Genomic DNA, 24,867 nt, shown 5'->3' on the forward strand with positions numbered 1-24,867 from the left:
TCTTTTAGTAACTGTGATAAAACGCGAATTTAAAAAAATCCCAAGTAGCTGTGAGTCACTTTGATTCGTTTAATGCGCATAAACTCTTTGTATGTTGTGTACGAAGTGTACTTTTGCATCATGTTATGCCAATGTGAAGGACATATTTCCTTGCTGGTTTCTTTTTACAAGTCCAGATCCTAAATGAAAAGTAAATTAAACCACAAGGTTCGGAAATAAAGAGCACTTAACAGTTTACACAAAGCAAACTGAGAACACTTGAATACGAGATAAGTGTTTTACAAATATCAATACAGTTCCAAGTTTACAACTAAGACATCAGGTCACAAAAAGTTATTTGGCCCAGTTGAGCTTTACCAATTAAAACGTAAGGTCTGCTTTCGCGTGAAGGCGCGATTCTGTCAACGTTCTTTAGAATTCCCTTCAATTAATACTTTTCTTTGATTTTCAGTCACCAGTTTAGTTTGAATGTCGTTTTAAGATGCAATAGCTCCATTTCCATGTGATTTGCAGGGGAACTTGTCGAGGACTGGCATTTCGCTCGCTCTTTATATATCTCTCCCGCTTAATCCCGTGTGATGGTATTCTCGGTAGCTAAGTCGGGGAAGCGTCTAACTCGTAATCCAAGTTGGTTCGATACCCGCCCAGTCCAGCCTGGGTCTGCGTCCAAATAGTATTCTTGGGGAAGGCACCTAGATCCCAGTTCCTCGGCATTTTGAGTTATATACTTATCGGGCACGATATAGCCAATAAAGTTTAAATAACCGTTAAAAACAAAACCAACTTAATCCTCAATTCCGTCACGTGTGAAAGAACTTTACATAGAAAGTGAAAGTTACACAAATTTTGTTTTCAAAGCCATATTTATTAGTACATAACGGAAAGAGTACCTCACCCCAACTTTCTCTTTTACGACACTAACATTTCTAGAGAACCTCATAGCTAGAGTTACTTTTAAAAAAATCAACGATAATTGTAACTGAATGTCCTTATTAATGACTTCGTATGCGTATTAATGGGTTTTCATCAAAAAGTGTTCCAAAGGAATATATCAAATGTCGCACGATGATTGACTAAAACGGAATTAAAGTTCATGAATACGTCATATTTACGTAACCCGCACACTGTTTCCAATGCCTAATTTGTTGAATATTACCAAACGTTATTTGGTCACATCTGAAGTGGCTGTCCAGTTTACGTCCACTATACTTTGGCAGGCTATCAGATCTTACAAATGAATCAGCATAACCACGGTGCCAGTAAGAGGAATGAATTCAACAGTGTTGTATTCATCACCCTTCTTGGGCATACGGATAGTTTAAAATCAATATGAATAGCCACCCAACCTAAATCGAGATTTTACTGCTATTTTCTTTGTACATAACCGGTACATTCGCTGTATGTTTTTTTTTTCTCTCCAAGTTTACTTGCTTGCTGTCAAACTAATGTTTTTGTACCAAAACTGACAATGTCCTTTGACATTCGACCACCAAATTGACAGAGTTCTTCCTTACCCCCATGTTCACACTATTCACACAGTTTGGTCCAGGTATGTGATGTAGAACTAATGTTACTGTGCTGAAACCATTTTTATTCTTTCAGTGACAGTGACCTTGATCTCTCTTACCTTTTGGCGCAAAATTCAAAGAGGGTTCTTCTTTACCAAGTGCAAGCCATGAGCAAAGTTTTGTGACTGTATGGTAGGAAACTCAAGTTAATATGCAGAAAACCATTTTCTTCTTTTACGCAGTGATCTTGACCTTTTGACTCCCAACAGGCTTATTTATTCCTTACCCCAAATGCAGCCATCCACAAAGTTGAGTCCAGGTCTGTGATGTTGAATAATGTAACTGCAGAAACCACTTTTTTTAGATAAGCTAGTGACCTTGAACTTCCTAATCTGCAATTGATTATTTTCTTTACCCACATGCTTGCCATGTCTCTCAGTCTGATAATGCTAGAAATGTAGAGAACTCGAGTTATTGTGCAGACATGAAATAGAGAATATACAAGTGGCAACCTTTCTGATTTTCAAGCCTTTAACCTTGATCTTTGATCTTTCAATCTCAAAATTAGTTGTCTTCTACTATACTCCAAGTGCAAGCAATATAAGAGTTTATTCTATTATGTCATGAAGAACAAAAGTTAATGTACAAATTGTTTTTTTTATATACTTGCAGTCAATGACCTTGATCTTCGACCCATTGATCCATGATCAATAAGGTTATAAGTACAACAAATGCAAGCCATATGCAGAATTTAGTCAAAGGCTGTGATGCAGAACTTAAATTATTGGTTAGGAAGCATGTTGATTCTTTGTCACAGTGACTCTGACCCCAAATTTGATAGGCTTATTCCCTGCCCCAAATGCAAACCCTCTAGAAAGTTTAGTCCAGGTCTGTGAAGTATAACTAATGCTATTGTGCAGAAGAAAAAAACTTTTTTTCCTCTTTAAGCCAGACACCTTTACCGTTGTACCATTCAAGCAACAGGCTTCTTTTTAACCTTAAATGCAGGCTATTTACAGAGTCTGATAATGATGGACAACTGAAGTTATCATGGGGAAATGAAATGGGGAATAGATTGATGGATGAAAACAGACTGATGGGAATAGACAAATTGATGGATGAAGGCATTGATGGATGAAGACAGATTGATGGGAATAGAGAGATTGATGGATGAAGACAGATAATTGATGGGAATATACAAATTGGTGGATGAAGGTATATTGATGGGAATAGACAGATTGATAGATGAAGGCAGATTGATGGAAATAGACAGATTGATGGATGAAAACAGAATGAAGGATGAAGGCAGATTGATGGGAAAAGACAGATTGATGGATGAAGACAGAATGAAGGATGAAGGCAGATTGATGGGAATAGACATATTGATGGAAGAAAGCAGATTGATGAGAATAGACAGATTGATGGATAAAGGCAATTTCATATCATGATATGCTATGCCTTAAGATATGTGTATAAAAATTCTTGGAACTGTCTAAAAATCTATCAGGTCATCCATATGTGGATACAAATATGCATACCAAATTTGTCTACATCAAGTGGTTTTTGAATAATCATTTGGTATATGAATGATGTACAGAATAGGCAAATTAAAATGCTCCTGCTGCAAGCATTGGGAGTATAACAAGCAGTGGGGTGGGGAGGTGTATAAAAACAATTTTAACAAATGCCAGTCCACAGACAGAAAGCCATGTTCACTGAGAATCCAAACACTCCATCCCTATTGTCTTTGGGGTATAAAAAGTGTGTTACTTTATACTGAACAAGCCATAGCAAATGTTCAAAAGAGCATTTTGTCTACTGGACATCAGAAAGTTTCAAGTTTCATTAAAACCATTACCGTGGTTTAGGTGCAGTTGTGTTAACAGGCTGATGCCATTGTGCTAACAGGCTGATACCATTGTGATAACAGGCTGATGCCACTGTGCCAACAGGCTGATGCCACTGGCTTAACAGGTTGATGCCATTGTACTAACAGGTTGATGCGATTGTGCTAACAGGCTGATGCCATTGGCCTAACAGGTTGATACCATTGTGGTAACAGGCTGATGCCATTGGCTTAACAGGTTCATGCCATTGTGCTAACAGGCTGATGCCATTGGCTTAACAGGCTGATACCAAGACATCACACAAGCTCTCCTGATCTTCATGAGAGTTAAACATTTATATCTCTATCTCTCACTCCACAACTTACACAATACAGTTCCATTTTCATGTTTTAATGAAACAAACGAATACCCATGATATCAAATATATATATATATATAGATATTTTATTTCATAAACCAATAAGTAACACGGTAACATTAAATGAAAAATGGATTTCCCAAAAACCATTTTTAGCATACTAAAACCATCATAGAATTTAAATAAATCTGTGACCTTGTAATCTGTAGAACCTAATACTAAAAAAGGCTTCAAATCTCATGTACTGAAATTCAAAGAAAACTAATGGTGTAAATCTGATAGACAATAATTACAAAGGCCATTACTTTTTTTTATTCTGCTTCCAGTCCACCACCCCTACTCCCAAAACATTCACAAGAGGTGGTAACCCAAAATAGGTTTATGTATCTTTAGACCGTGTTTAAAGTTTGGTGATGAAAGTACTAAAAAATGGCACTATTAATTTGTACATTTGGTCTCTGGTCCCTTTTCAAAGACGCTGGACAGGGAGTCAGGAGTCAATAATACCCCTTTATATATGATTACACAACTGGATCAGTAAAATATCCAGTCTGGTGCAGTTTAGTAGGTTGGATGATGGACCACTGAATGGTCAGACAGATATTGGGTACCACAATATCCCAAACACTATAGCTTGCGAAGAGTAATACTCTGGAGGTCAAAGTATCAATCATAAAGTATGCTATTATAATTTTTCATCAAATAAAGTAGAAGGCATTCAAGAAATCCCACAAACCATACACTGTATGAGAAAAGTCCTCCAGTACAATATGTTACCTCTTGAGGACAAATAAGACATTTAAATTAATTTTATAACAGGCATTTAATTTACATCAATGTCACACACGCACACACACAGACACATACACTCTCTTCTATCCCCCATGTAAAATGATGAATGACAAGAAGTGAAAATAATTTACAACATGGTAATCACAAAGACACCTAACTAAATAATGAACAATTCCCATCAAATATAAATAGAATTTGGTTAAGCAAATTTATACTCTTTTTTTCCCCAGTATGATATCAAAACTTCCATTTAGTATGAGAAAAAGTTTTATGAATATCAGTGGTTCTTTAAAGTGGAAGATCTTCCTATCTGATGTTTAAAAAACAACTGACACTATGCCTGGAGCTTTTCAAAAGATGTGACACATGCTATGTTCCTACATCAGAAATTTATCAAAGACAGAAAAATAGAACTGAACATACACAAAACTTGTTTCTTATATAAACAGAAATAGTCATATATTAGGTAAGGAATGAATTCTGTCTCAAGTATCAGCTTAGTCGATGGAACACAGATTAAAAATCAATGACATTCAGATTTAGAAATAAAACCTTATCATCACTATTAATTATATATTATTACTTTCATAACAGAATATTATTATTACTTTAAAAAAAACTAAAATTTGTACTCAAATGATGATGTGAACAGGTCACACTCAGAAATACAATATACTGTACTTGCATGGTAATACAAACAGGTCACACTCAGAAATACAATATATTGTACTTGCATGGTAATATGAACAGGTCACACTCAGAAATACAATATACTGTACTCACATGGTAATATGAACAGGTCACACTCAGAAATACAATATATTGTACTCACATGGTAATATGAACAGGTCACACTCAGAAATACAATATACTGTACTCGCATGGTAATATGAACAGGTCACACTCAGAAATACAATATACTGTACTCACAAGGTAATATGACCAGGTCACAGAATACAATATACTGTACTCGCATGGTAATATGAACAGGTCACATTCAGAATACAACATCGTAAAGCAATGTATTAAACTCAATAAAAGCTGATACCTGCATAATATTGGCATAAAATACAGATTTTTAGTGTTGACTAGTCTTTAATATTGGTTCTGAAAAACTGACTTCGTCTTACCAAATCATACAATTTTTATCTCTTCTGAAAATGGATACTGTTAATGAATATTTTCATATGTACATATGTAAAAAAATAAAGCGTCATTGAACAATTTGCTATGACTCTTTTTTAATAGACACTGAAAAGTAAAGCATTCAAACGTGTCATATCCACGACAGTAAGAACAAATTACACAAAAAGTTACATGACCTTTGACCTGTTTGAATAAACTTAACCATGATCTGCCTTAAAATAATGATAAATCTATATCTGACGGAAAACTATAGATTTTTGCTTCTATGTATCAATGCTGAACACCAAAATGTCTCTGCCAGAAATACAACTGTGAAAACTGACACAAAATGAAGACAGAAACAAAACTGTGAGGACCAACACAAACTGAAAACAGAAACAAAACTGTGAAAAATGACACAACCTGAAGCCAGAAACAAAACTGAAGACAGAAACATAACTGTGAAGACCAACACAAAATGAAGACAGAAACAAAACTCTGAAGACCAACACAAAATGAAGACAGAAAAAAAACTGTGAAGACCAACACAAATTGAAAACAGAAACAAAACTGTGAAAAATGACACAAACTGAAAACAGAAACAAAACTGTGAAAACTGACACAAAATGAAGACAGAAACAAAACTTTGAAGACCAACACAAAATGAAGACAGAAACAAAACTGTGAAGACCAACACAAACTGAAAACAGAAACAAAACTGTGAAAAATGACACAAACTGAAGCCAGAAACAAAACTGAAGACAGAAACATAACTGTGAAGACCAACACAAACTGAAGACAGAAACAAAACTTTGAAGACCAACACAAACTAAAGAGAGAAACAAAAGTGTGAAGACCAACACAAACTGAAGAGAGAAACAAAACTCATGGCATCAACATCTTTGGTACAGTGTTTTTTTCCCTAAATTTTCATACTTGTAACCATAACAAAAGGATACTAGTGTCTTTACACAACTGCATTAAAAAAGCTAAAATTAATTCCTTCTAAAGTTAAATGATTCAGACAAAATCAGGCATGCTACTCAAAATATTTGAACTTTTAACTGCCTTGTACAAATCATAATTAGACAACACACCTTGATGTTGACATTTTAGATCTCTTTTATCCCACTCATACTAGAAATAAGGACAAAAAGAAAACAAAACAAAAAACACAAAAAGAAATGATACTATCAACTGGAAGACCTTATTTAGTTTGGTAATTATCCTCCATGACTACTGAATAGGAATCTTATGAAGGGCCATTAATTATATTGGTAATTACCCTAATTTAATAGTCAAATGAAATTGGTAATTATCCTTAATTTATACCAATATGACAATTAGTCCTGAATAGGAATTTCACTTAATAACAAGACTGATAAGCTATTTTTGTATCTAGATGATGAAGTTCACAAAAATAAAAGAAAATGCAGACATTATTCTTTCTAAATAAAACAGCAAAACTTAATTGAATATGAAAAAGACAAATTATGTTCTCTTAGTTTTTCACTTAGATAGTGCCCCAAAAATTCAGAATCTTTCTTCATGTCAATATTCAGATAATCCCTGACTAGTTAAATTAGTAAAGATGCTATGCAAACCACTCAATATCCAAGATTCCTGACTTTATTACAAAGTTTACAGTCATCTCTTCATCAAGTTACTCTAGAAGTAACTGGTTAGAATGCATAGACATCTTCTGTGTCTCATACATGTATTTTCACAATGATCCTTAACATATAAATGGCTTTCAGTGCAAAAAGTGACCAAATTTCCAAATGTTGTAAACCTTGTTAAGCATACAAGCCTCCTACAGGAACTAGATATTGTACTATAAAAAGTTAAATGCAGTATCCACATGGCCAAAAGAAATTAATGTTCAAATAAAGAATATGCTGAAAATAGTTCTTAATGCTATACTTGTTTAAATATGGACTTCTGAACATGCAAGTCATCGACTGTTACAAGCAGGTGAAGTGAAACTTTTCAGGAACTAAAGGAGGCATTATTTTAAAATTTGGAGGAAAATGAAACTTAAGATTACCTTCACACAAGATATCTATAAATGTTCTTCAAGATATTTTCAACATTTTTAAAAAGACCATTTAAAATCGACAAAATCAACTTCATGTGACCAAAAGATCCTAACCCCCAAAAAATGTTTTTGTTAAAATAATATCTATCTGGTGTGTGAGACATTAAAAAATTATTTGTATATTACTCCCATTGACAGAGCAACCATTAACAAACAGTTTCTGAACAAAAGTTTTTTTAAGATAACAGAGTTGATACAACATAGGCACGAAAACATTCTTGGTATTATATCCATAGATTTAATAATGCTGATAACTTCTAAGAAGGAAAGGTCTTTGATCAAATCTCAAAAACGAGTTTGCAGAAGAATTTTCATTTAAGATAGACCAATAAAAATGTATGAGACACAATCCTTGGAGATGGCCCAGTGTCTGTGACCTTGAACTCATGTTGTCCTGGTAACAGTCTGGGCATTTAGCGACCTCATCCACCTCCAGCCATTGGTGGGGGACCTGGAGCACCTCCTAAAGATTAGAAAAGAAGTAAAACTAATATGGGAAATGTGAAGTAGGAAATAATTTTTCAAAAATTCTCACAAATCTTAAAAACAATCGTTTCCAGAACATGCAGTACATTTGGCAAGTTCTTGACCTCACTTAAGAACTGATATATCTGCTTATAAAATTAATCTTAAAGGTTCAAATAGTAACTAAAACGGTAACACAGATGCCAGGAGTAAAACCTGAAATTCTCATTAACAGAGACTGCTCAGGTGTTTTCGACATGTCAACCATACCTAATTACAGTGAAAAGTCCCTCTTTCCGACTATCTGGGAATGCCAAGTTTTCAATAAATTATGTTTCTTTGTGAATATTGACCTGCTCGCACTAATGATAGCTATATAATCTTGCTACCTCCCAAATCCAGCCCTACTTTTCCATCAATATCATACAGACAAAGGGGACTAACTCCTGCCCATTACCTCCCCATGCTTATTTGTATCTGAGTGACGTATCAACAAGACCTCACATGGCAAGGAAGCTGGGGTGGTTGTAAAGTAATCTAATTGAGTCAGTATTCTCGGAGAAATAAAATTTACTTAAAAATACTTTCAATATGTTCCCTGATTACGGCAATGACAAGAGAACAGGTGATATGCAGAAATGATCAGCCCCATGCCTGTGATCAGCCCCATTGTGCATCCTTACAGGATAGAAAAGATGGATTCCCTGTATGAAAGATAACCAGCTCTCATAACTTGAAAGCAAAACAGCTGATGATGATGTGATCTGTGTCATCATACCTACCTAAAATGACTATTAAATTCCTGCCAACAAATGTTTATGGGTGAATCCAGCAGAAGCACTGACTATGCCCATAAAGAGACTTTTTACTTTAACTGGGTCTGGTGGTCATCTGGACAGCTGCCACTGGACCCATCAGATTCAAATTTTATCTTTGCAAAGCTAAATTTTGAAGATAAAGTCTTGAGAGGATTGACTCTGCATGCCAGCCAATGAGTCTGATCGCAATGACATTTCTGAACAAAAGCCTTACAAAAATCGCTCTAATTTCATGGGCTGAAATCCTTTTGAGGTGACTGTGATCCTTTAAGAGTTCAGAGTGGGCATATAAACCACTTCAGACATGATGACAGATATTGAGGGGTGATAATGTCTTTCCTGACATTCACTCATAAAATCATTTTCTTGTACTATGACAATTCTCTGTGCACTTCAAGTCATCTTTTAGGGCAGACAAGAATTTGTATGGTGGCTTCTTTTGATGTGTCTACCTAAGAGAGGGAGCATAAATGACTATTGGCAGCCCAATGATGACAACCTATTTTTGGCTACAAAGCCTGGTTTCATCATGAGGACTACAGAACCATCTAATCTGGACTGAAGACAGTCCAAATCCAGTTAAAGGGCATGTAACCTGCTCACCTTAAATGTTGAAAGTAAAGCTATCAGGAAACACATTTTGTATGATTTATCTGAATTGAGTCATGGCCAAGCAATAAAAAGGCTCCATTTGGAAAACTGTTTGAAGTATTTTGGTCTACTTGGGTCAAAATCGGCTATTAGGTCTTTATGATGACCAACATCCCCTCTGACACGATGCCTAAAAGTGTCAGATATCATAAAGTGGTAGCCTTTTATGGTAATTAGGGCTAACTTTCTTCCTTGTAGCGCCAGACAAGAAATTCTGGCAGTTTTTATAACTCTATGGTCTTAAACTAACTATCAGAAATGAGCAAAAACCAACAAGTTTTGTTAAATTCAACAGATAATTTGGTTCCTTAAAATACAAAGTGAAATCATGAAAAGAACTTACAGTATTGTCAATTAAATAACTTACAGTACTGTCAATTAAATCCCAAACAGTTTTAAAAGTTCTATCACAAGTCCAAATGTAGAGAGTATTCCGAATGAATTCCAATCTTGAACATACCGATGTGCCAGTAGTCTCAAATGTACTAATGTACCAACTATTGAAGTATCACTATAAAAAAATCCAAACTGCCCTTCAATGAATACATAATATTTCCAAAATAGTCCTAAAATATTTGACAATATTTCCAAAATAGTGATTTAGACCTATATCAAAGAGCATTTTATAATTCTAGTGAATAATTTCAATATATGAAATCCTCTCAACTGATCACAACTAAAATTGATTCTACTAAGACTAATGTTAAGATATGGAATGACTAAAATCCTGAAGTAAACAACATCTATATAAAAAGCTAAGACTGAATTACAGAGCCAGGATGAGGGTAATTTTTCCAAAATTCATTCACAACTTGCTATCAGAATACTAGAACATTCTTAATTTGTTGTTGTTGTTGTTGTTGCTGTGGGGTTTAACACCATTTTTCAGCACGATAGGCTATACATGGCGGCCAGTATTAATGGTGGAGGAAGAACCTGGAAAACCCCGGAAAGAACCACCGACCCACGAGAAGCTACTGGCAAGCTTTCTCACATGCCCACATTGGCTGAATCTTAGACTCGAACCACCGCAGACAGAGGTGAGATGGCAGTGATCCGTAACGAAGAGCGCTTTAGACCACTCGGCCACTCGGGGCCCCTTCTTAATTTGTATTAAAAAAAGATGCTGAACTCTGTAAACATGTTTACCTCCAAGAATAATCATCTTAAAATATAATCTAAAATCAAGGACAAATATTTAGCGTCTGCACTGAAGCAAAACCTTAAAACCAGTGACACCAAAGATGATTGTTGCCTTTTTTAGCTGGGCTGGATTTTTTAGCTAGCAAAATTATATTACTGATGTTATCAGGGTATGTATTTGAAGATTGTGTGCGTGTGTGATCTGGATTTTTAATGTAGCTTTAACAATTTTTTAGTCATATCACTATGATGTCTACAGTGTGACTGTTTATAATGATGTTTAGCACTGAGGCATCATGCCGCAGACATGTAGCACGATGTCCCACCCAGTCACATTATCCTGACACCAGGCCGATCAGTCCTAACACTAACCTTGTAATACTGAGTGCCAAGCAAGGCAGCTGTTAGTACCCTTTTTGTAAGTCTTTGGTATGACTCGGCCAGGGATCGAACTCACAACCTAATGCATCCGAGGCAGACGCTCTAACCACTAGGCCACCGGAGTGGTCAGGATGAATGGAATCTCCTCAGAAACCAGCTTATTCTTCAGATTATTATAATTTCATCCAGACAAAATCAGTATTTAAAGGAGAAATCAGTATTTGAAGGAGAAACACTGATTTTGTCTGGATGACATTATAATAATGTTTCATGGCTATGCACACTGCAGTGTCAGACAAACAGAGCCAAATGCAAGATCTTGAAGTTGATGACAGCAATGACGGATATGTGTCAGAAAAGTCTGGCCATAGTTCATAGTATTGACATAAAAACTAGGAAAAGCAAAGAAAACCTAAGCATAAAAAGTCTGATATTACATAATTTTGCAAGAAAATCCCTAACCATGGTTTTGAGGTTAGACTCTTCTTGCATCAAATACAGACATGATTTTGGTCTTCCATTTAAAAGCTCCCCCAATGGGTTCTCTGGGGCAGCACCCCCAATCCAGAGCACAGTCATAAAAAACTGCCCCTCATGCAACTTATGATCATAAAATAAACCAAAATAATCATTTGAAAAACTAATAAACTTACCAAAAATGTTCAACTCGAGTTCAATAATTTCACAATATTTATAATCATATGAATATGTTCTCCAATACTATTGATGCTTAAGTTATTTCATGTGCATGTCAGTGTTCACATCATAATTAAGTCACAATAATTTCTCAATTTTTGCAGTGAATATATTATACTTCTCTCTTTTCATAACAAATCTGTAAAATAAACACCAAAGTACATCAGCTATATACAAACAATCCTATACATTTACTTGTCTTTTTCTCCAGTGGACACAATGTGTTGATATGCCAGTCAAGCTCTTTTTGCAGCTTTGGCAAAGATTTCTTAAGCCTTCCTTTTTGTCACCACAGACATTTTTGGCTCAATGTGAAATCGTTTCTTTTCCTTCTCAATGAGAGCCTTTTTCGTTTCAAGCTGGTGCTTGTATAGGCAACATGAAGTGCACATATTCTGAAAGAGGGCTACAGCTGTTCTCTCATGCAAGAAATCTTTCTGCTTTTAGAAATTAACTGCACTTTTTCCAGATGCCTTCTGAGATTTTTCGTATGCAGCTTCTTTTGTTGGTGCTGTTCCAAACACTTCCAACTGCAATTACTGAATTCAGATCTTTCTTGCCAAGGTCACCAAATGCCAGTCATCTAGCATTTAGTTTTCTTATAAACTGACCAACTAAATTTCCATCAACTTTTCACTCCAGCCATTCCCATTTCCACATGTTTTTTAAAATCTTTATCTAAACGTTTCGTTTCATGCTCTCTCTGAACCACTCAGGACACCATGTTTTACAAGCATGCTTCTTCTTTCCACTGCCATCAGTTTCCATTACATGAAGATTCATTGGATGAATTTAAACCTTTGACCAATCAGAATACCTTTTATGAGAGTTGTGTGCTAACTAATATTTGTAATGAATAATTTACAAGGGTCGTTGCGGAATCAGATTGGACAGACCATTTTTTTAAAAACCGGATCGGAGATGATATAAAAAAATGGACTATATCAAGAAATATCTGATTCAAGTCAGGACAAAAGCGGAATTCTGCTTTAAAATGGAGAAAAATCATGTCTGCATGTGGGCAATATTACTACAGAAACTGGTACTGTATATTTCTGCTAAAATGGTGAAAACGTTGAGACAAAATTACAGCTGACTAGAAATGCAAATAGACTAAGTATGTCATAAAAAACACATGTCTTTGTGCAAAAATATAGGACCATTATTTTTTGTCTCAAATGTTTTATAAGTACAAGTACCTCCTCCAACTCCTCCCATCCTTCGTCTTGGAGGCTTGGGTGGTCTGTAATGTAAGAAAAAGAACATGCTATTCCCCCATGTATATAATTATAATTCATCCACAGTTTTTTATGTGTTTACACATATAAATATAATTCATCCAGTTTTTTTTAAATGTGTTTATGCATAGAATTATAATTCATCCAGTTTTTGATGTGTTTATGCATTTAATTATAATTCATCCAGTTTTTTTTTATGTGTTTATGTATATAATTACAATTCATCAAGTTTTTGATGTGTTTACACATATAATAATAATTCATCAATAGTTTTATTTTTATGAATATAATTATAATTCACCCAGTTTCTTTATGTGTTTACACATTATATTACAATTCATCCATTTTTTTATGTTTACATATAATTATAATTCATCCAGTTTTTGATGTCTTTATGCATATAATTATAATTCATCCAGTTTTTTATGTGTTTACACATATAATTATAATTAATCCAGTTCTTTTTATGTGTTTACACATATAACATTCATCTAGTTTAGTATGTGTTTATGCATATAATTATAATTCATCCACAACTTTTGATGTGTCCATACATATAATTCATCCACAGTTTTTGATGAGTTGACACATATGATTATAATTTATCCACAGTTTTGGTGTGGTTATGCATACAATTATAACTCATTAACAGCCTTTGATGTGTTCAAGCATATAATTCATCCATAGTTTTGATGTTTTTATGCATATAATTATAATTTATCCAGTTTTTTTATATGTTTATGCATATAATTATAATTCATCCAGTTTTTGATGTTTATGCATACAATTATAATTCGTCTGGGTTTTGATGTGTTTATAATAATAATAATAATAATAATAATAATAATGAGGACTTTGTAAAGCACATAATCTTTAGAAGCTCTAAGCGCTTTACATCATTAGACAACATCTATAACATAAAAAAACAACATATAATATTATGATTACAAAAAACAAACACCATGAAATTAGAAAACAAAAACCATGCTGAGAATATTTAAGGTAGGAAATATTAGGTCTTTAAGTTTATTCTTGTAGTCGAAATAAGTGAGTTTTAAGAGCACTCTTGAATGGGATCACTGTGTCTTTGTGTCCAAGTTCAGTTGGCAATTCATTCCATGTTGCTGGGCCCTGGTATGCAAAAGAACGCTGTCCATATGATTTCATTTTCATAGTGGGAATAATGAGTATACGATTGTCAGAAGAGGAGTGTAAGTATCTTGCTGGTGTGTACACATGGGTGAGGTCGGATAGGTATGTTGGACTGGAGTCCATCAGTGAAATGTAGCACAGAGAACAAATTTTGTGTTTGATTCTGGATCGAATGGATAGCTAGTGTAGGGTACAGAGCAGTGGGGAGGTGTGCTCTGATTGTGGTACTCTAAGGTTGATCCGAGCAGCTATGTTTTGAAATTTTTGGAGCAGACATTGAGATGAACCAGGATGAATTGAGTTACAATAGTCCAGTCTTAAAAGTACTAATAAACACAAAGTGTTTTAGTGGCATCAACTTAAAGATATTTGCGAATAGAGCTGATGCGTCTTAGTTCAAGATATACAGCCTTGCATATGTTCATGACATGTTGGTGCAATGTGAGAGTACTGTCCATAGTAACACCTAGGTTTCATACTGACTGTGTGAATTTAATGTTGGTATTGCTGATATTTATTGTTTGAGGTAAAGGATGTGAATGAGAAAGTCTTTGTGTTGTGATCAGAACAGCCTCAGCTTTATCATCATTCACCTGCAGCTTGTTACATGTCATCCATGATTTCACATCAGAAATGCACCTCTTTACACCTTGGATGATAGCATCAACTTCAGTTGGGTGGCTAGATTTGTATGTTTGGGTGTCATCAGCATACAATTGGTGAGACACTGGATGATATCTATGACACTTGAGAGCGAATGAGTGTATAAAACGAAGAGAACAGGTCCAAGAACAAACCCCTGTGGAACACCACAACATAGATTAACTAGGCTGGAGTGTATTCCATTTGCAGGCATAATTTAAGTCCTGTTGACCAAGTAGGACTTGAACCACAGTAAGGCTGTATGATGAATGCCAAATACATGCTGGAGACGGTGAAGTAATATATCATGGTCCATTGTGTCAAATGCTGCAGACAAATAAAGGAGGGTGAGGACTGTAATCTTTCCGCTATCCAAAGCAGAGAGAATGTCATTAACTACTTTTAGAAGAGTACTTTCAGTACTGTGGCAAGGGCAATATGCAGATCGTACATTGCTAAAAAGACTGTTTGAATTCAGATGAGATACAAGCTGCAATAGAACAACCTTTTCTAAGATTTTTTATATGAATAGGAAATTAGAAACTGGGCAGTAGTTCTTTAAATCGTTATGGTCGAGTGTTGGTTTCTTCAGCAGAGGCTTTACAATGGCAGTTTTGAAAAATGATGGGAATTCCCCGGATGAGAGAGAGGTATTAATAACACCAGTTAGTGAAGGCAATATTGGATCTAAGCACTCAAGTAACAGTGATGTTGGAATTGGATCAAGTTCACATGACTTTGGTGCACTCTTCATCACGATTGTACACACTAAATCCATACAGACAGGTTCAAATGCTGCTAATGGTTGCCACTGAAATTCTGTATCCCAACTGTATGGTGACGATGAGTCAATTGAAATTGTGTTGTCATGCTTATCTCTAATGGTTTGTACTTTGTCACGGAAGAAATTTGCAAACAGGTCCAGAAGTTTGACTGGAGAGAAGGTAGTTGGAATTAGTGTATATTTGTTCCTTGATATTAGCTTGTTAGTAATCTCGAAGAGCTCTTTGCAGCTGGAACTTTCCATGATCTTAGTACTGTAGTGGGCTGATTTCGCTGCATGGACTAAGTTTGTAACGTTCTTCTTAGCCGCTTCATAGATTTGCTTATGAATAGTGAGGCTGGCCAAAGCCTCTCAGTTTTAAGGCATACAATTATAATACATCTACAGTTTTTGATATGTTGACATATATAATTCATCCATTGTTTTAGAGGTGTTCACACATAATTCATCTGCCGTTTTTTTAATATGTTTATGCATATAATTATAATTCATCCACAGTTCTGATGTGTTTATGCATACAATTATAATTCATCCAGTTTTGATGTGTTTTTGCATATAATTATAACTCATCCACAGTTTTTGATGTGTTTATGTATGTAATTATAATTCATCCACAGCTTTTGTTGTGTTCACACATATAATTCATCCAGTTTTTTTTGTTCATGCATAGAATTATAATTCATCCAGTTTTTTATGTTTTTATGCATATAATTATAATTCATCCAGTTTTTTATGTGTTTACACATATTATTATAATCCATTTACAGTTTTTGATGAATTTACGCATATAATTTTAATTCATCCACAGTTCTGATGTGTTTATGCATATATTTATAATTCATAGCTTTTTATGTGTTTACACATCTAATTATAATTCATCCACAGTTTTTGATCTGTTGATGCATAATTATAATTCATACAGTTTTTGATGCAAATAAAGTAAAAGCCCCATGTTGATGCAACCATCAATTAGGAAGGAATAAAGACAATAATATTTTAAAGATGGCAATTTGCATCATTTCAATTCAGGACCAACCAGACACCACATGAACACCTCTGCAAGGAAATGGCCACCAACGTGGTCAGATCATCACAAACTTAATTTATGACCAAGATGTTATATGAAATATTCAGATAAAAACTACATAATGATATGACTCCATTTTGGAGAAGAATAATAGCCAATTTTTAAAGACAGCTGATGAACTCTGGTCATATTGGATATCATATGCATATGATTTCCATTTGAGACCAACTAGATATGATAAGAAGCCATCTAGTGAAAGTACAAGGTCAGTATGAGCAGCCATCTAGGAGAAGTAGGGATAATAAGATATTACAGATGATGTGCTGGCCATATTGTAGGTCAAATTGGCAACATTTTTATTTATGACTGATTTGACATCAAATGAGGTCTTCTGACAAGAACCCAGTGTTGACATAATAGCATAGCATAAGATCGTAAGAAATCTTTTGGTACGAAACCCATTCAGGAGGAGTAGCAACAAAAAGTTCCTCAAGATGCTAGCAGTGGCAGCCATATTGGACGTACAAGCAACACCAATTTCCTCCTGGACCAATTAGACCTCATAAGAAGTCTTCTGGTGAAAACACCATGTCAGTATCACTTTTTCTCAGGAGGAACAGCAATAAAATTTTCATTTAGGACCAACAAGACATCATAAGAGTTCTTCCAGTGAGAACCCCATTTTGATATGACCTTCCATTCAGGAGTAGTGATAACAAGATTTTCAAGATGGCCACTGTGACAGCAATATTAGAAATTGGATAGCAAAATTTCATTTTGAACCAATTAGACATTATAAAAAGTTTTCCTTAGGAAAATACATCTCAATATAACTTATAACAGAATTTTCAAGATGGTTGTCATGGTGACCATATTGGACAACAGATCAGCACCATTTTCATTTAGCACTAACTAGACATCATAAAAAGTATTTCAGTGAAAACCCAATTTTGATATGACCATCCATTCAAGAGGAATTGTAAAATTTTCAAGATGGTTCCTGTGGCAGCCAAATTGAACATTAGAATGGCACAATTCAGCAACTAGACATCTAATAAGTCTTCTGGTGGAAACCATGTCCACATGACTTTTTGTTCAAGCAGAGAAGCGATAACAAGATTACTAAATAAGATGGCCAATGTGGCAGCCATATTAGACATTAGATTGGCAGCCATATTAGACATTAGATTGGCACCAAATTAGGTAAAATCCCATCTCTCAAGTGAAGCACAGTCAAGTACATGAGAGAAGAACTCATTAAAGTGTTAAAGCTTGCTCATAAAAAAAACTCACTGGACATCTTGAGGATACAATCTTGTTACCAAGAATGATACAAATAAAACTCACTGGACACCTTGAGGATACAATCCTGTTACCAAGAATAATACAAATAAAACTCACTGGACATCTTGAGGATACAATCCTATTACTGGGAGGGATACAAATAAAATTGACTGGACATCTTCAGCACAGAAGCCTACTAACAACCACAATACAAATCTGATAGGTAATAAAGGTGCTAATGGATTGACAAAGTTAACAAATTTAATCAATTTAATGCAACATCACCTCATTAATATGTAAAATCACCTCATTAATATGTAAAATCATCTCATTAATATGCAAGATAACCTCATTAATATGCAAGATCACCGCATTAATATGTAAAATCATCTTATTAATATGCAAGATAACCTCATTAATAGTTATATTTCAAAATAATAATTGTATTCCTCTAAAAGTTTGATGATCTACCACAAATAGGATGAGAAATACAATCTCAAGAGTGGCAGTGAGATCTTCATGAATCTTACAACCTAAGTTTAATTAAAATCAAATTAGAAATATGGCTGCTATACTGGTAAAAAGCATAGCCAATCAGAAATATGACTTCTACTGCAGAAATAAGCATAGCCAATCAGAAATATGGCCTCTAATGTAGTAATAAATACAGCCAATCAGAAATATGGCCTCTATAGTGGTAAAAAGCACAGCCAATCTGAAATATGAACTCTATTGCAGTAATAAGCACAGCCAATCAGTAATATGGCCTCTATAGTTGTAAAATGAACTGCCAGTCAGAAATATGAACTGTATCATGGCAAAAAACACAGCCAATCAGAAATATGGCCTCTATTGCGTTAATAATCACAGCCAATCCAATGAAATATAACCTCATGTACTCTTTTCCTATTAATAATGTGTATATCTGCTGCTTACAAGTGCCTTGCCTCTGCAGTGAGTGACTGAATAAATCTGCATGTAAACAAGCATTGCTATCCACCAGAGTGAATATATCTGTTGTCTGGTTATGTTCCCTTGATCTCTGTGTTACTTAGATCTGCTCTCTATGTTTATGTTACAGATGAACTTATTCATCAATCATGGGCAGTAAAAGCACACTGAACCAATCAAAACAGAGTTAACATAATAATGGTTCTTGCTGTGAAAGATGTCTGATACTAAATATGGTTTCTAAACATGAGGATTTTTTGGAATTTCTACCATGTGATAGTTAATACACGCAGTTGCTGACAGTGGAAATAACGGCTTTTGTTGGTAATTCGGAACTATAATTCTCAGTTTTTTCTGAGGATGATACCGATGTTAGAAATGTTGGCAGTGACAATGAATTATCATCTTTATCCAGTATGTCAGACATTAATCAGATACTGAAGACTGCGGTGAGGATAAGGGAGCTATGTGTGTCATCAAATTGAAAGAATGCATTGGTCCTATTTTTGTTTTTGATGAGAGGGAAAATAAGGGAGATTTTTTTCTTTCGATATTTTCATCTGGAATTAAATGAAAGACTTATGATTGAAATTAACAAATATGCAGGAATGTGTATCATAGGTCTGAAAATGTTTGAAAGCAAAAAGGCAGCATGAGGTGTCCATAATGGTAACATGCAAGCAGTGTGATGTTCCTCTTTGTGTTAAACCTAATAACTTTGATAATTATCACCAACAGGTACTTCGGAACTAGTAGAACATATGACCAATTAAACATTGGTAAATAATTATTCATACAAATCTGACATACATGTTTGCATCAAATAGTCATATTTTAGTTTTTAGAAAATGACCTCTGTATTCTTGTGGAAACCAGCAAGAGTGGCCCTAGCAACTTGGCAAAGCAATGGGTCACTAAATCAGTACTAGTAGTTCAAGAGTTAATATGCATGAATTTCGCTCATTATCAAATTCCCTTAGCTATGACAATACAAGCTGTAATTTAAATTTTGATCAAATTTTGGATCAGACATATCTAGAAAGTTTAAATAATTTCAACCAATCAGATCCAAGTTCCTCTTGTTATTACGTGTACATCTGGTTTAATATCAAATTTATCCAAGATCTTCATGGTTCAAGATTAAATTCAGCCGTGTTTGCTATATGTTCCAAGTTTTATCAAAACTATTAAAATAAACATGACTTTCATATCAGTGTCAAACTGTTTCTACATTTTCTTCCATAACGGGGGTTGATTGTAAATACCTTCCAATATGAACATGCAAACCATAGTTTGCTGGTAAAGTAAACATATCAGGACTGAATGAAACAACCTGTCATTTTTTCCCAAAAACTTCACTCTATGTCCTATTCTACAAATAAAAAAAATAATAAATTTATATTGCAATATTTTCTTACCCTTGTCCTGGTCTGTAGTCTGAAGTGTAACTGTTACCACGCTTTGTTGTACCAGGCTGCAAAGGAATTGATACAAGATACAGAGCTTGGTTCAGGAGAAGCAATGGCTGGTTAACCATCACAGCCATTCTGACAGGGATCAAGCTAGACCTGAATTTTAGGGAGAAGTAACTTCTCCTTTTGGACAGAACAGAGACAAGTGGGAGCTCAACAGGGAGAAGTGGATGAGAAGCAAGAAACGTGTTATCTATATATATATATATATATATATATATATATATATATATACCCTCTATTTTCCAGCATTCATATTTGCATTTAACACTGGATTTAAGCAATATTTTATTTTCAAGTAGACAATTTCTAAGTTAGTTTGGTCATATGACTGTTTAACAGAAACCACACTGTAACACATTTCAATTAAGTAGCCAGATTACAGTATTGTAATTTCAAGTTAGTAAAAATGCTTAATCAACTACCCTTAATCAATTTTAAATTTATATATATTATAGTAGTACATATCAATGTACTTTCAAAGATTTCTAAACCGTTTTGAAACAACTCTTGTACTATGTACATGAGAGCAAATGTACATCAGATCATACTGTTCATCATTTCTTTGTTGCAGTTAAAACATTACAGCAACTATTCATACATAATATGCTAAAATGCATAAAATTGCAGACATGTCTCCAATACAGACTGTAACTGAACTAAAACCTTCTTTCCAACCAAATCAACACAGATGTGATTGTATCTATTTTTAGAAGGAAGGTTTTTGTAATGTAATCACTCACTTTTTATAGCTTCATTACAACAGTCCACTGATAGGATTGCAAGCTTATGGTTTATTTATTTGTCTATGTACTTGTAGTAATTTTAGGCATTGGTTAAATGTGTGTGTGTATGTGTGTTTTGGATTTTTAACGTAGCTATAACAATTTTTCAGTCATATCGCTACGATGTCTGCAGTGTGACAGTTTATAGTGATGTCTAGCACTGAGGCATCATGCTGCAGACATGTAGCATGATGTCCCACCCAGTCACATTATCCTGACACCAGGCCGACCAGTCCTAACACTAACCTCTTAATGCTGAGCACCAAGCGAGGCAACTGTTAGTAATATTTTTGTAAGTCTTTGGTATGACTCGGCCAGGGATCGAAACCCACGACCTCCCGCATCCGAGGTGGACACTCTAAGCACTAGGCCACCAGAGTGGTTGGCATTAGTTAAATAGCATCTGCTTTGCTTCTTTTGTTTCTCCGTATTTTCACAAATACAAGTCAAGTCGAAAAACAACTCTGACCTTACAACGCTTCTCGCGAATTCCACAATATAGCACTGTCTGACCTACATAATTGCATTTTAAAGTTAATCTTAAAAAAAATAATACCCAGGCTTTACTTTCTATGAATTGCATATGTTTGTCTGAATATATTTGCCTGATGATTTAAGAAAGCAGACAATGTAATAAACTGGTACTTCCCAGACAGCGATGTCTGCCATTATTTCTCCGTTACTGGTTCACTTAAGTTTCAAACTAATTTTGTGATGAAACAGTGTACAAGACGCAGTTAAAATATCCAGATCACCAATTCTGATCTAAAAACACAAACTGCTATTTACATACTATTGTTAAATTTTCAAAACACAAATTTGTCTGTTTTTATCATCAAAGGACAACATGCAGAAATCGGGTCATTATAGTTGCTATAACTTACTTGGGAAATGGTTAATGGTCAGTCAGCTATCAAAACACATGCCTGTGAATGTGCAAGAGTTTGTTTGTCAGCATAATTGATATCAAAACTAGGCCTAGCTACTGATGGCTTGATGAATACATTTTGCTATAGGTGGCAGGGTACAGTTTCGTAAATTGGCCCCTGGCAAATTTCTTAACTTAAGGCTATGGTGTGACTTTTTCAGCTATTATTGTTTACTATTTAAGGATATGGATCTATTTGTGAACTGGGTGTTTTGGGCCTGTGTTGTTTTTAAAATTGATGTCAGGCATGTACACCTTCCATAGTTACTCTGCAGTATTTTGATAGTGAAATACCAGTAGTCAGCTAGGAAGAAGAGCGAGCCTCCCATAGCAATAAATATGGCTTGGATGACATTACTATTTTCAGTTACATCAGCCTGTTTAGTACACACTGTTTTGCAAAATTGTCATCTAGGAAAAGGGCTTGTGTTTGCACTGTGAGCATCAAATAGTGTCAAAAATGACCTTTGAACATCAAAGTTGCAGGTAGAAATTTTGGGTTGTGGTGCATAAACTTCAACTGCTATGAACTGCTATTGACTTCCTTGGTCAAGTGGATAATATTCTTATGCTTTATTTTAATACAGCTATCCAAAAATATGGACCTTTTTGAACTCACTTTCGTATTTGATTTTTTATGATTTTTTTATACAGGGTCGCTGATTGTGGCTTTACATTTGTACATAAAAACTGGCCCCTGCCCCCATAACACAGTACCAGAATTAACCTGTATGTTTAGTCAACATACCTCTAAAAAATTTGAAGTTGTTTTTGTATTCCTGACAGAAGAAGATGAAGTTTAATTTCTTTTAGGTGACTTACTCACCCACTTTGCCTGGTAGCGTGACACCTGATCATTCATACTTTGATAATACAGTATCCATTATTCTTCTAATTTATCACTTACAACATATGGTGCAATCTGCTTGTGATATTTTATAAATTTAAACATGGTGTGCATACTGCTTGTGATACTGTATCAATTTAAACATGGTGTACATACTGCTTGTGATACTGTATCAGTTTAAAAATGGTGTGCATACTGCTTGTGATATTTTATCAGTTTAAACATGGTGTGCATACTGTTTGTGATATTTTATCAGTTTAAACATGGTGTGCATACTGCTTGTGATATGTTATCAATTTAAACACTGGGTGTATACTGCTTGTGATATTTTATCAATTTAAACATGGGGTGTACATTGCTTGTGATATTTTATCAGTTAACATGGGGTGTATAATGCCTGTGATATTTTATCAATATAAACATGGGATGTATACTGCTTGTGATATGTTATCAATTTAAACACTGGGTGCATACTGCTTGTGATATTTTATCAGTTAACATGGGGTGTATAATGCTTGTGATATTTTATCAGTTAACATGGGGTGTATAATGCTTGTGACATTTTATCAATATAAACATGGGATGTATACTGCTTGTGATATTTTATCAGTTTAAACATGGGATGTATACTGCTTATGACATTTTATCAATTTAAACATGTGGTGTATACTGATTGTGATATTTTATTAATTTTAAAAATGGGGTGTATATTGCCTATGATATTTTATCAATTTAAACATGTGGTGTATATTGCTTGTGATATTTTATTAATTTTAAAAATGGGGTGTATATTGCCTTTGATATTTTATCAATTTAAACATGTGGTGTATGTTGCTTGTGATATTTTATTAATTTTAAAAATGGGGTGTATATTGCCTATGATATTTTATCAATTTAAACATGTGGTGTATATTGCTTGTGATATTTTATTAATTTTAAAAATGGGGTATATATTGCCTATGATATTTTATCAATTTAAATATGTGGTGTATATTGCTTGTGATAAATATGAAAACTACAACATGAATTGTCAAAATAAGTAGGTCACATTGTCAAAATAAGTAGGTCACTTTGACAAAATAAGTAGGTCACTTTGACAAAATAAGTAGGTCACTTTGACAAAATGAGTAGGTCAAGATTAATCTTTTCTGAACTTCAATTTAAAATATTCACTGAAATGCATCAATTTTGAAGAAAATTGCTTAAAACAGCATTTAGTAGTATGTGTTCCAAAAACTTTAAGAAAGTCAAATAATATAGTCCACACATAAAATTTTCACAGCTGCTTTTGTATTCTTTTTTGGTTTTTTATAAGAGATGCTAGCCTGCTGACAAATTTCTCAAATTACTAAGACAATAGATATACACTTTACCATGATGTGAAGTTCTACTTAGACAATAGGCATACAATGCACCACAATAAGATCTACTTAGACAATAGGTATACAATGCACCATATTATGAAAGTCTATTTAAATAAGTATATAATGCACCACATTATGAAAGTCTATTTCGACAATAGGTATACAATGCACCACATTATGAAGGTCTATTTAGACAACAGGTATACAATGCACCACATTATGAAGGTCTATTTTGACAATAGTGATACACTGTACCACATTATGAACATTTACAGTGATAACAAGTATGCAATGCACCACATTATGAAGGTCTACCAAGACAACAAGTATACACTGTACCACATTATGAAGGTCTACCCAAACAATAGTCATACAATGCACCACATTATGAAGGTCTATTTAGACAACAGGTATACAATGCACCACATTATGAAGGTCTATTTTGACAATAGTGATACACTGTACCACATTATGAACATTTACAGTGATAACAAGTATACAATGCACCACA

The 24,867-nt window shown here is 34.4% G+C and overlaps 1 protein-coding gene across 1 annotated transcript in view; it reads right to left on the reverse strand.

The window, feature by feature from the left end:
• Positions 1-3,772: 3,772 nt before the first annotated feature.
• Positions 3,773-24,867, reverse strand: part of LOC149788563 (selenoprotein K-like) — a 40,768-nt gene continuing 19,673 nt past the window's right edge. The window contains exons 4-6 of the mRNA XM_089974604.1: positions 20,379-20,434; positions 13,082-13,125; positions 3,773-8,191 (exon numbers count right to left, since the gene is read on the reverse strand). Of these exons, the coding sequence (XP_089830730.1) occupies positions 8,151-8,191; positions 13,082-13,125; positions 20,379-20,434 (141 nt within the window). The 3' untranslated portion in view covers positions 3,773-8,150. The remainder of the gene's footprint in view (positions 8,192-13,081; positions 13,126-20,378; positions 20,435-24,867) is intronic.

This window comes from Sinohyriopsis cumingii, chromosome 11 (assembly GCF_028554795.1).
Source record: "Sinohyriopsis cumingii isolate HCF-2022 chromosome 11, ASM2855479v2, whole genome shotgun sequence".
NCBI classification, from domain to species: Eukaryota; Metazoa; Mollusca; class Bivalvia; order Unionida; family Unionidae; genus Sinohyriopsis; species Sinohyriopsis cumingii.